Raw genomic sequence first — 12,278 nt, forward strand, 5'->3', positions numbered from 1 at the left:
ATGCACCAATGTACAAAAGCAAATTCCTTGTATGTAAAAACCTACTTGGCAATAAACCTGATTATGATTTATTTTCTTTCTTATCTTAATGTTTGTTTTCATAACACGTCATCTTTGAACTTTCCTATATTGTTACAAATCTTGTTATTTTTTCAACATGACAATAAAAATATTAAGTATACAAAATCTGACAACTTTAAAATACAAATAAATCATTAAAACAAAAATATATAACTCTGAGAGACAAATTAAAACAATTTTACCAATATAATAATTACAAACTGCCAACAACAAATATAAAATGTTTTTTCAAAACTATTTTAAACACTAAAATAAAACCAAACTGTAAAATGTATAAACAAAAATAAAATCACATCATAAAACAAAAAAGCTTCAATATGTGATAACATAAAATCATTTTCACTTGTTTCTGCCTGAACTCCACCTTCAGTCTGATGCTTTTATTCTGAAAACAATCTGGTCTGACTTCCGGTCTGACTCTTTCTTGCTCCTTTAATTACCACTTTATGGCCAAAAGTATGTGGACATCCTCCCCACAGGTTTTAGTGTCTTTCTGGTCTCAGTCTGTGTTTCTTTATTTTGAGTCTCTTAGTTCCAGTGAAGTGAAAACTTAATGTTACAGCAGAGAAATGAACGAATGAACTAATGAATAAATATTTTATACTTATTAAGTTAAAGGTGTCCAGAACACTTGAACAAGACAGAAAAAAAGCAGGTCATCACCTGGAACAATATTCATATGTCAAAGATATTATATCAGATATAAACTGAACAATTTAAACATACAGCTGTCCACATACTTTTGGCCATGTTGTATATATTAACAGTGTGTTTGAGGAACTTGTCAGTTTAAAGTTTTCATAGATTTCGAGTATTTCTCTTATAATTATAAACTTTAGACTTTAAACTGTTTTAGTGATTTTTCTTCTGTAGTTCTGAAGAATCTGGTGGCCCCCCCCCCCCGCCTCCCCGCCTCCCCCTATCAGGGCTCTACAGACAAAAGACATTCCTGACTGCCCCCCTCAACACACACCTCCTCCTTTGTTGTTGCAGGTGAGGTTTTACTGTGGGGGAGGAATGTGTGTGTGTGTTTGGGAATCCGACCCCCCACCTGAACATCTAAAGACTCATTCAGGACCGAGTGCCCCAGTGCATTGTGGGTAATGCCTGTGAACGTGTGGCGGCCTGCAGAGCCGAGCTCTTAGCTTAATGTCTGAGGACAAACATCAACTGAATGGAAACAACATTAACACACACACACACACACACACACACACACACACACACACACACACACACACACACACACACAGGAAGCTTCACATCTGTAAAGTAAAAGTTCTGTGATTTGAACCAGTTTGTACTCAGAACTCTGATCCTGATAAGAAGTACTACCACAGACCAAAAGTACTATGACACAGTAAAAGTACTACAACTACAGTTTAAATTATCAACTAAACTACTGAACAAACCAAACTTTATATTTAACTGAAAGCTGTAACATTCTGCTGGTAGGTTTCAATTAATAAATAATTAATTAATCATTTTAAAGATTAAATATTATATTCTGTATTTAGGGGTTCAAGCCCCAAAGTGCTAGAAACCCAAAACTTGGCCCAATAACTGCAAATGTTGTGCATGTGCTTCCATAGAAACATGAGCCCTCAAGGCCACATGGTGGTCCTGTAATTAACGCCCCAAAATGCAATTTTTGAAAGTCCACGCCCCTCACACCATATGTCTTATTGACTTGAAATTTCTCTCACAAGTGCAGCTCAATGTGCTTCTTGGACCATTAAAGTCTGCCATGATGGATTTTTTTGCTAATTTGTAGCCTATAATGTGAAAAACAGTAAAGTGACATCTACTTTTTGGCTTAATACAGCATTATGGAACTGAGATACACATTTCTATTATATTCCAAAATATCTTTGCAAAGGCTAGGCTTAGCAGGAAAATGGCCATAACTTAACAACGATTTGTCCAATCATCGTAAATTTTGGTGGATATGTTCAGTCCTTGTTTGGAAATAGGCATGCCAAAGTATTTTGAGCCCGACCCATAGGGGGCGCCACAAATACCAAGAAACTGTTCCTCAAAACCTGGTGGACATAATTTCACCAAATTCGGCACGCATGCTCTGGGGGCAAATACTGTATTAACCAAAATGTGAAGTGTCATGTTGATTGGTGCATGTGGGCGCGGTCTATTCATCGCTATCTGTTTTTTTATGCTTACCATCAATTTGCTGTGAGCTGGAACGAGCTAGAGACAGGAAACGTGGTACCATAACTGGAGACGACATGGAAGTGCGTCACCAAAAATATGATTCCAATCGGCCTGACGGTGGCGCAAAAAAGTGAAAATCTTGAAAGACCATGCCCCTCACACTGTAAGTTCGATTGACTTGAAATTTCTTACACATGTCCAGCTCAATGTGCTCTTCAGAAAAGCCTCTTGGACCAAATGAGTCCGCCTAACTTCGTCAGGTTTTCGAGCACAGCACAGCACTGAGACTGCTCCTGTTCAGGTCTTCAATGACATCAACTTAAACACAGACAGTGGCAGAATTTCAGTCTTGGTTTTATTGGATCTCAGTGCTGCATTTGACACAGTCGACCACAACATATCACTAGACCGACTGGGAAACTGGCTGGGACTTTCTGGCACAGTATTAAACTGGTGTGAATCCTATTTAAGGACAGGGACTACTTTGTGTCTATAGGTAATCACACACCTGAGCAGACAAACATTACATGTGGAGTTCCCCAAGGCTCCATTCTGGGTCCTCTTCTGTTCAACATCTAAATGCTCCCACTGGCTCAGATTATGGAAAACAACTAAATATGTTACCATAATTATGCAAACGACACACACATTTACATGACAATGTCACCAGGTGACTATGGTCCAATACAAGCACTGAGTAAGTGCACTGAACAAATCAATGATTGGATGCCAGAATTTTCTTCAATTAAACAAAGATAAAACTGAAGTCATTGCTATTGGAGCCAAGCAGGAATGATTATAAGTTAGCGCTCAGCTTCAATCTGTAATGTTAAAAACCACAAACCAAGCCAGACATTTTGGTGTAGTCACGGACTCAGACCTGAATTTCAACAGCCACATTAAGACAACTACAAAGTCGGCCTACTATCACCCTAAGAATATACCCAGGATTAAAGAACTTATGTCTAAGCAGGATTTGGAAAAACTTGTCCATGCATTTGTCTTCAGTCGACTCGACACTAGCACTACTAACTTAATTTCGTTGTACAACTTTGTGTTGTATAATGATCAATAAATTACTTTGTACCTTGTTTTAGGAAATTACCAAGCCTTTCTAAACATGAAACTATATATCTGCGAGGTGTTTTTAAAGATTTACGTCTTCAGCAGGAACCAATGGGCTCAGAGCTGAGAGCCGCAGACAGGAAGTCAGACAGTTTTGAGAGATGGACTGACACGTTGTTGGTTTGAGTCTAAACATGAAGGATTTGGTGACTATAATAAAAATATAGAATAACATCAGAGCATAGGCGCAGATTTGTGTATGGACAGTAGGGATGTGTGACTACCAATACTTTTATTGATCTCAAACAATCATTTAAACTCCACAGTGTTACTGGTGAGATCCCTGCAGAGCCGCCAGGTTTGTGTTCTTTCTGCTAAAAGAGAGTTATTAAGATGAAGAGTGACTGAGTGAGATACCTGACCTGTTAGCTGCAGACAGTCTGAACTTTAAAGAAATAACTACGGTTTGAATCCCAGAATTAAAAAATATCTTTGCTGGATATAACTATATATATATATATATATATATATATATATATATATATATAACTATATAATAATCTAACATCAGTCTCCTGATATTATATTTAAACTTGTGATCTTTGCTCAGATGTGTCATTTTCTCAAACAACTTTATTACTGTTGGCCAAAATGCACTTTAAAAAGCGATTTAGGACATCAGGTCCTTTTTAAGAAGCTGTTCTGTAATCAGTCCAGTATTAGTAACCTTTTTCACATGTGGATCAGGAGCTGAATTATATTTGTATCAGCCATTATATCATGGACATTATATACAGGATGTTATATATAGGACATTATATATAGGACGTTATATATACGGTAAATTAGCCATAGCTTTTCCAGCTGATGAGTTTGTTTGTAAATGTCATTCCTCATTTTATCAGTAAAATCCTGTCAGCAGTTTGAGCAGCACAGAGACACACAGACAGGTGAGCTCTGATGTCACAGTGAAATGTCTGATTGTGAGTTCATGAGCTGATTAAAAAAGAAATACAAGTGAGTTTTTGAGAACATGGTTTAAATAAATGTTCATGTTTGAGCATTGCTGTGTGTCTGTTGTGAAGCACCATTTTATTGCCTTATCTAATGTTAACAAAGAGGCAGTACCCTGGGTGTTATGCTGACTTGTCTTTTGATGCTCAGGTGACGGCGCTGCAGTCCTGCTTTGTCCTTTCATTCACCGATCTAGAAAAGGTCGTCCATGTTTTTATCTCCTCCAGACTCGACTACTGCAACGCACTTTATTCTGGTATCAGAAACATCCAAAGACTGCAGTTGATTCAAAACGCTGCTGCGGCTTTTAACACATCACATCACAGCGATCTGCCCTCACTGGTTGCCTGTCAGTGATTTTAAGATTTTACTGCTGGTTTTTAAAAGTCTTCACTGGTCAGACTGCTACCTGTATCTGTGATCTGCTGACTCCCGATGAGCCTGATCGCTGCTTAAGATCCTCTGGCAGGGCCCCACTAATGGTTCCTAAATCACTGAAGGTGACGGCCTGCCTGACTATCTCAGGAGGAAGAACTCCTGTTTTAAATCTCTTCTTAAAATGCACCTTTATTTTATGGCTTTTTCTCAACTGATGGCATTTTTTGTAATTATTTAATCTCGTTTTATATCTTATGTTTTGGATTTTATTTACTTCTATCATTTTGTTTTTATTGTAAAGTACTTTGCAGCTTTGTTTTGAAAGGTGCTATATAAACAAACTTATTAACTGCAGAAACATTTTTGAATTATGTCTCTAATCATCAGACTCATCATCGGAGATGGTTTACAGCAGACAGTTGGTTCAAACACAGTAACACATTACCTACAGGTTATTGTGCATTTTATTGTTAAAATCTATCAGAACACATTTTTTTATTATACATTTTAGTCTCATATTTATATTAATAAAATGAAATTTAAAACATCTGTTTAAAATCTGAGAAAATTCATATGAAGTCCTGTTTTAGGCAACTTGTTTAAGCAAATACATACACACATACGCAAACCTATGGCCCTGCACCAGAGTTATACTTTAAAACACTTAGATTTAGTTAATTATTCAGACTGACAATGAGGATATTCAGGTTTCTGTGACAGTAAAAGATAATAAAGTGTTGTCTCCAAATTAAATATCAGACGTCACTTTACAAACATTAAGCAGATCATCGATGTAAATTAGGAACAACAAGGGTCCTAAACTTGATCCATGAGGAACACCAGATTTAACACAGTCCTGGTTTTAGTCTTTTTATGGGATTTGTTGACAATGAAACAAATATATAAAAACACCAGATTGATCCGTTAAAGGTTCACATGTCTAAAAGTTAAACCACTGGTTTATGCAAGTCAAGTCAATTTTATTTATATCGCCCAATATCACAAATCACAATTTGAAAAAAAGAGTCTTTACAATCTGTACAGCATCACCCGCTGTCTTTAGACCCTCGATTCAGATAAAGAACCCCCCCCCCCCCAAAAAAAAAACTTATGAGTAGCAGTATTTCAGTATGTAGTACTCAGTAGTATTTATGAGGTACAGCTGATGTATCCTTCGGCTCGTTTGGAGATTTCCTGTCGAAGTGAATCCACCATCTCCAGCAAGTTGTAGACTTGAGCTGCTTTGTCCTCTTTACTCCTGATCAGCTGCTGGATTTTCAACTCCAGATCTGAAAAAAAGATTACACAAATACAGTATATACACTATATATACTGTAGTACTGCACATACTACTAGTGCAGATAATACTGCAGTACTACTAATGCTGCCAGTATTACTTCTGTTCCTCCCATTGATTCTGTTGCTACAATAACTGTCATGATGATCATTTAAAAGTGAAACATACAATCACCAGACTAAACAATACAAGTACTAATACTACCTTGTATCTGTCTGAGTTTGTCCTTAACCTGTCTCTTCATCTTCTCCGCCTCCTCCGTGATGTTCTTAAGTCGTTCTCCAGCTTCACCTTGAACTGCTCGATTCAAGTTTTTCTCCTTTAAGAGCTCAAACAGCTTCATCACATCGTCCAGCTGTTAGAGAGACAGTCAAAAAACTGTGACAACACATCAAAAATACAGCTGACAGGTGTCTGTGGTAACCATAGCGAAAGTACTGCAGTTAACCGACGGATTAAACTAATGTAGCCATGAGTTATACTGACTACAAACACTATAAAACACTTCAAGTTTTAGGACTACAAACTTTAAAACTTCCAGATTTTAGGACTACAATCTGTTGTACTTTCAAGTATTAGGACTACAAACTGTACTTCTAAAACTTGGAAATACTACAGTTTGTAGTCCTAAACTTGGAAGTATTGCAAACTGTAAAATGTCCAAGTTTTTAGGACTACAAACTGAAATACTTCCTGTATGTTACCCTATCTATCTACAGTCTTATTAATTTAAAGCTCACTGTTTCTGTGTCAGTAGTGTTGTTTAAAGTAGAGTCTGCAGCCTCTCGAGCATCTCTGGCTGTCTCTCTGTTCTGTTCAGTTTTCTTCTTCAGAGCTTCGATCTCGTCCTTCAGATCTTCAGGTCGACGGTTCATCAGCTTTGTCTCGATGTCGTTCAGTTTGTCTTTAATCTGAAACATGACAGAGTAAACATGTTTAAACACGTCAACACCATGCAGGCTGAACTCAAGTGACAGATATTTGAGATATTTTCAATCTTTACGTCTTGGACTTGGTCTCTGGTCATGTCTCTGTCTCTGCTGGCTGTTTCCAGGTCGTCGTTCGCTTTGTCCTGAGCTTTCTCTGCTTCATAAATGTCTCTGTTGATCTCTGTCACATCAATCTTCTTTTTCCTCTCCCTAAAAACAAAAAATAATAACAGCAGCATGGATTTCTCCATGAACATATCAGGACCCTTCAAATGTGTCTTAACTAATTCAGGCTAACATGCTGTTATGAGGCTAAAATAATCCTGTTTGTTCTCATCCAGCTAATTTGTTTTTTTAAAAAGCATTAATTGATTTTTTTTTTTATCCTGGATGAAGTTATCTTGAAAAAAATAGTCAAATAGTCAACATTGTAATCTGGATAACTCGGTTGTCCACATACGAAGAACGGGGCCCAGGACTCTGGTCAGATATCAGATTAGTGTGGTCACTCAGCCAATCACTAATCAATAAGTCAGGAGGTCCAAACAAACCAGTAGGATTCATCCTCCAGGGAACCTAAAGCTAACAGAGGTTTTATGTTTTGAGTTAAAGTTTTGTGTTTTCAGAGAGCTAACAGATGTTTAGTGTTTTCAGAGTTATCACGGTTATTTCATGTTTTCAGACACTGACTTGAGTTCCTGAGCTTTCTGCAGCAGGTCCTGGGTGGTCTTGGCGTGCTCCTTCAGGTTCTTCAGGTCGTCCTGGAAATTGGTGCTGTTGGACAGTAGATTATTGACGTCAGTGACCATTGAACGGATCTGATTAGGTGATCGTGGCAGTTGGATGTCCAGAACAGCTTGGGACATTTTCTCTATGTCCTCTGGCGGAACCATCTCATCTGTTGGGGAGCAAACATGATGAATAATTATGTTACAGTTCTATGAGGGTTGTTAAAGTATAATATCAGTATAAAACTGTCTTGGGCTGTTGCCCTCAGCCTTCTGAAACTTTATTTTAAAGACTAATTTTGTGTTCATATCATGGTAGAGTTACCGTATTTATCAGTTTCCAGTGAGGAAACCACTGAGGTTTTCCTGAAAGCTCTGATATATCTGATTTGGAGCTCAATAATATGTTAGTGTCTGAAAACCAAACACTTTCTAACTACATCCTACAGCTGCAGCACGATCCTGCTCACTCACAAATATCAACATATAATCTCAATATTACAGGAGTGATGCTCCATCAGTGCGACCAATCACATCACGAGTGATAGAGATAATTGACTGAGAGGACACATTAATGCAGGGAACGTGTTGGTGGAGCTGCTCCAACAGACGGACAGCTGACGGAGCTCAGAGTCAGTGTTAGAACAACAGACGGACAGCTGACGGAGCTCAGAGTCAGTGTTAGAACAACAGACGGACATGCAGAGGTTTTATTGTCAGTGACTTCCTGCTGCTGAGGAACATTTGAATGTGAGGGCGAAACCGCTGTTCACAGAAACGACTGACACATAAAAGCGGTAACTTCAGAAAGTCCTGAGTAACAAACTGACGTCCAACCAGGAGTTAGATTCTGACAGGAAACCTCCGCTAACTAACGCGCTTCGATATGCGCTTTGATACGGACTGACTGAGTGAGGAAATGAAACAACGTGTCTGGCTCTGTGAGAGGGAAGAGATGCAGAGAAACTCAGGGTTTGTTGAAGAAAACCGACCAGCGAGTAAGTTAGGTTCACAGAGTTTACCTCATCTCAGGGTCAACAAACTCAGTTTTCACTAAACCCTCTGGAATAGACCCCAGGTCCATGCAGTATCACCTAAACACTGACCCCTCAGGTAGTCTTTGACTCGCAGGATGAGATCCTTGGTTTTATTCTTCTCTCTCTCAAAGGCGTCCATGTTGTCATTGATCTGGTCCTGCAGGTCTTTGGCCTGGTCTTTGGTGTCCTGAGCCGTCTGTTTGGCATCATTGATCTGACACAGAATGAACAGTTATAATATTTATTTAACAGTAAAGTGTTTGTGTTTGAACCGAGTTCCTATGGCATCAGTCTTGCCATGTGTCCACAGACAGTCAGTAATGTTATAATCAGGGGTTAAACCTAAACTGGAGTTCATGAGGTTTGGAGGGTCTCTCAGCTGCTGATGTCATGATTCCACTTAGTTTGGAGCAACTGCAGAACATATGTTACTTTATATTATCAGCTAAATTAAAACTGACTTCATGACATTTTTCTCAGTATAATATTATACAGTCTGTCAGTCTCTACAGATAACAGAGAACAGATTTGTCTGTCAGGTGTCCGTCACAAGTGATACTGCATGCTGTCACACCTGAACACAGTTACCTGTTTCCTACCTGTGTTTACCTGCTGTGAAACTAGAGAGAAAATGGCAGGAGCCACAGGATCCTTATTTTGAAACCAGCCATCTGACAGTGTGGCCAGTGTCACCTCCATTTATTTCTCAGTTAGCCAGTAATGGTTGTCAACACATCTGTTTCTGAAGAGAATTACCCAAAGATCACCATCTTACTGTTACAATAAAAACTTAAATGGGATGTGTGATACGATATCATACACAAAGAGACAGACCAGGACTGAGTCCCACCAGCTGTTCGTAAATCCATCACTAAGTTTGAACATGAAGTCCTTCCTGAGTTCTCAGTAACAAACTAATTAGTAGTAGTTTATAAATCAAATGTAAGAGAGCTAAAAAAGACTTTAATATTTATTGTGGCAGTGTCCAATCAGAAAGCAATTAACAATGTAAACAAGGAAGTCAACTGCAGCATGATGTTGCAGCAAAACACCCATCATAACATTTAATAACACCTCCTCATTATTTGCGGGCAGAAATATTTACATCACTGCCACGTATTACCTACTGTTTAGTTTCAATTAGCTGGTCGGTAACACTTTAAGTCCCCCTGTTTAGCATTTATAAGCATCATAAAAACAAGAAATGGTTTATAACAGACTATAATGTAGTTATAAGCAGATATAAGGATATTTTGTGTTTGTCACCATTTATAACTTCTCCTATGAAGATATTTTTGATATTATTACAGCTGTGTTTTACTATTTTGTCATTCATTATCTGTTTATACAGCAGCCTCCACTTTTGTCCACAGGAAGAGTTATAGTTGTTAACAAATACATTAACACTTAGAACAACTTAGAACTACATTATTGTCTGTTAGAAGACAGTTGTTTCATGTTTAAATACTTCTTATAAGTGCTAAACAGGGGGACTTGAAGTAAAGTGTTACCAGCTCGTCCAGTCGCTCACAGCGGCCACATGTTGAGTATTTATTCTTGTAGCAGGCAGATTGTCAGCTATGCAGCAGTTACACCTGGCAGTTAGTGGGTGGAAATTTTTAGTCACAACTCATCTCTATGCAAGAACTAGTTTGTGAGGTGCAATCTGTTTTAATTTAGTTATGCGTAGTTTTTGACTTAATAAACACTTCCTTTAAACTTCCTTTAAACTTGTTCAGTGGAACTAATTCTTATTAAAATACCATGAAGTGGACTGAACCTCTGAGTCTGTTCCTGTACCAGAACCAGTCCTCCCAGTGTAAACTTGCCTTGTTCTTGGACTCCTGAAGTCTGGATGGGACTGTGATGAGTTGGTCCTTCACTCTCTCTGCTGTCTCTGAAGCTTTCTGACTCACAGGAATGACTCCGTTACAGTTTGGACCTCCACATTTCCTTTTTCCCAGATCCAGACCACACAAAGCTCCACCACATCCAGAACAGTCCTCCAGACCTGGTCCTCCACAGATCTACATCAGACCACAACAGGCTGGTTAAGGTATGAAGAGGCTCATATTAATTACTTTATAATTATCAGTCACCTGAACTTTATGATTTAAATCCCACTTTAGCCGTTGCTGCTGCACACAGCAACAAGACAAACTTATTTTTTTCATTTAAATACAGGAGCTACCTCTGATTGGTTGATGCATGAGCCATGTGAGTCATGTGACTAAGCAGGATAATACTCACCTTTCGGTTGAGGTCGACTGCGCTGTGCTCTTTGACCTTCTTCTCCAGCGGCGCCAGGTCTCCTCTGCTGCTGCACATGCCCAGTTTATTTTTGACTTCCTGTCTGGTGTCCATGGAGTCCTCCAGAGCTTTGTTGGCGTTTCTCACCCTCTTCTCGTCCAACATAAAGGCTTTATGAAGCTTCTGGATATCATCCAGCAGCTCTACAACAGGATCAGAGGAGTTTAGACATAAACTAAAGAAGATGTGGAGCTTGTAAAGCAGCACAGTCTATTGTGTGATGAAGTCATTAATAAACATGTTCTAGTTATTTCTTTTCACTTGGTGCTGATGTTCATTTCTGTTCCCTGTAACCAATCTTCATACAGATTCTTCTTCTTCAATTGAAGTCATCAGCTGATGAAACAGCAGCTTTTGAAAGTCTTCAGACTTCTTCACTTTCTGCACATTTTCATTTAAAAGGGATTAAAGTTAATACTGCGCAAAGTATTTGTCTCCAGACTGAGCTCAGATGCTTCCTGTTTCTTGGATCCTCTGAGCTTTCTGTTGAACATGACTAGACTTCATCTGTGGAAAACTGAACTGACTGGACCTGAATCTGTCAGTTCAGATTTCTCCTGGTGAAGTTTACTGCATACTGAACATGGCAGGAAACAGTGTAGGTAGGGTAGTAAACAAACTGTAGGAGTTAGCATGGCTAACAGGCAACAGTCAAAGTTGTAAATTAAACATTTTATCAAACATTTTGCTGTCAGTAACTTCTTTCACTGTCCTCACACTCACTGCAGTCAATCAGCATCTCTCCTTCTCTGTTTGTAACATTTCACCTGCAGTCATAAAACAGGAATTTAAATAACTTTGTCATATTGGACATATTCTTTATTATTTTCTTATATTTTTATATATTCTTTAATATCTTATTGTCTTATTTAACATTTTATATTTATGATTCTTGACCTGCAGTACTTGCTTTATCTTTCTTTATATTTCTACTGTTTATTCTTTTGCACCAAAATACCAAAGCAAATTCCTTGTATGTGTAAACCTACTTGGAAATAAATCTGATTCTGATTCTGAATATTAACAAACTATGCATGACTCTCATGTGCTTTATTTCATGCCTCCTCAACTGACCAGGAATTGGTTCTGGTCCGCCATCATAAAGGCCTTCACAGTATTTTTATTTCTGCTCTGAGGATCGAGGATACAAGAGACTGATCTTCATTGAAGTCTTTTATCAGACCAACATACACACGTATTATAAATCTTTCAGTGCTAATGCGCTGCAGCTGATTGCACTGATCTGATACTATATCACAACATCACTGCA

The 12,278-nt window shown here is 38.4% G+C and overlaps 1 protein-coding gene across 1 annotated transcript in view; it reads right to left on the reverse strand.

Annotated features, from left to right (window-relative positions):
* Nucleotides 1-5,563: 5,563 nt before the first annotated feature.
* The window catches only part of lamb4 (laminin, beta 4), a 58,508-nt gene continuing 51,793 nt past the window's right edge, over nucleotides 5,564-12,278 (reverse strand). The window contains exons 27-34 of the mRNA XM_044194278.1: nucleotides 10,949-11,151; nucleotides 10,528-10,725; nucleotides 8,768-8,912; nucleotides 7,624-7,831; nucleotides 7,008-7,143; nucleotides 6,745-6,915; nucleotides 6,209-6,359; nucleotides 5,564-5,996 (exon numbers count right to left, since the gene is read on the reverse strand). Of these exons, the coding sequence (XP_044050213.1) occupies nucleotides 5,857-5,996; nucleotides 6,209-6,359; nucleotides 6,745-6,915; nucleotides 7,008-7,143; nucleotides 7,624-7,831; nucleotides 8,768-8,912; nucleotides 10,528-10,725; nucleotides 10,949-11,151 (1,352 nt within the window). The 3' untranslated portion in view covers nucleotides 5,564-5,856. The remainder of the gene's footprint in view (nucleotides 5,997-6,208; nucleotides 6,360-6,744; nucleotides 6,916-7,007; nucleotides 7,144-7,623; nucleotides 7,832-8,767; nucleotides 8,913-10,527; nucleotides 10,726-10,948; nucleotides 11,152-12,278) is intronic.

Source organism: Siniperca chuatsi, linkage group LG4 (genome assembly GCF_020085105.1).
Source record: "Siniperca chuatsi isolate FFG_IHB_CAS linkage group LG4, ASM2008510v1, whole genome shotgun sequence".
Classification (NCBI taxonomy): domain Eukaryota; kingdom Metazoa; phylum Chordata; class Actinopteri; order Centrarchiformes; family Sinipercidae; genus Siniperca; species Siniperca chuatsi.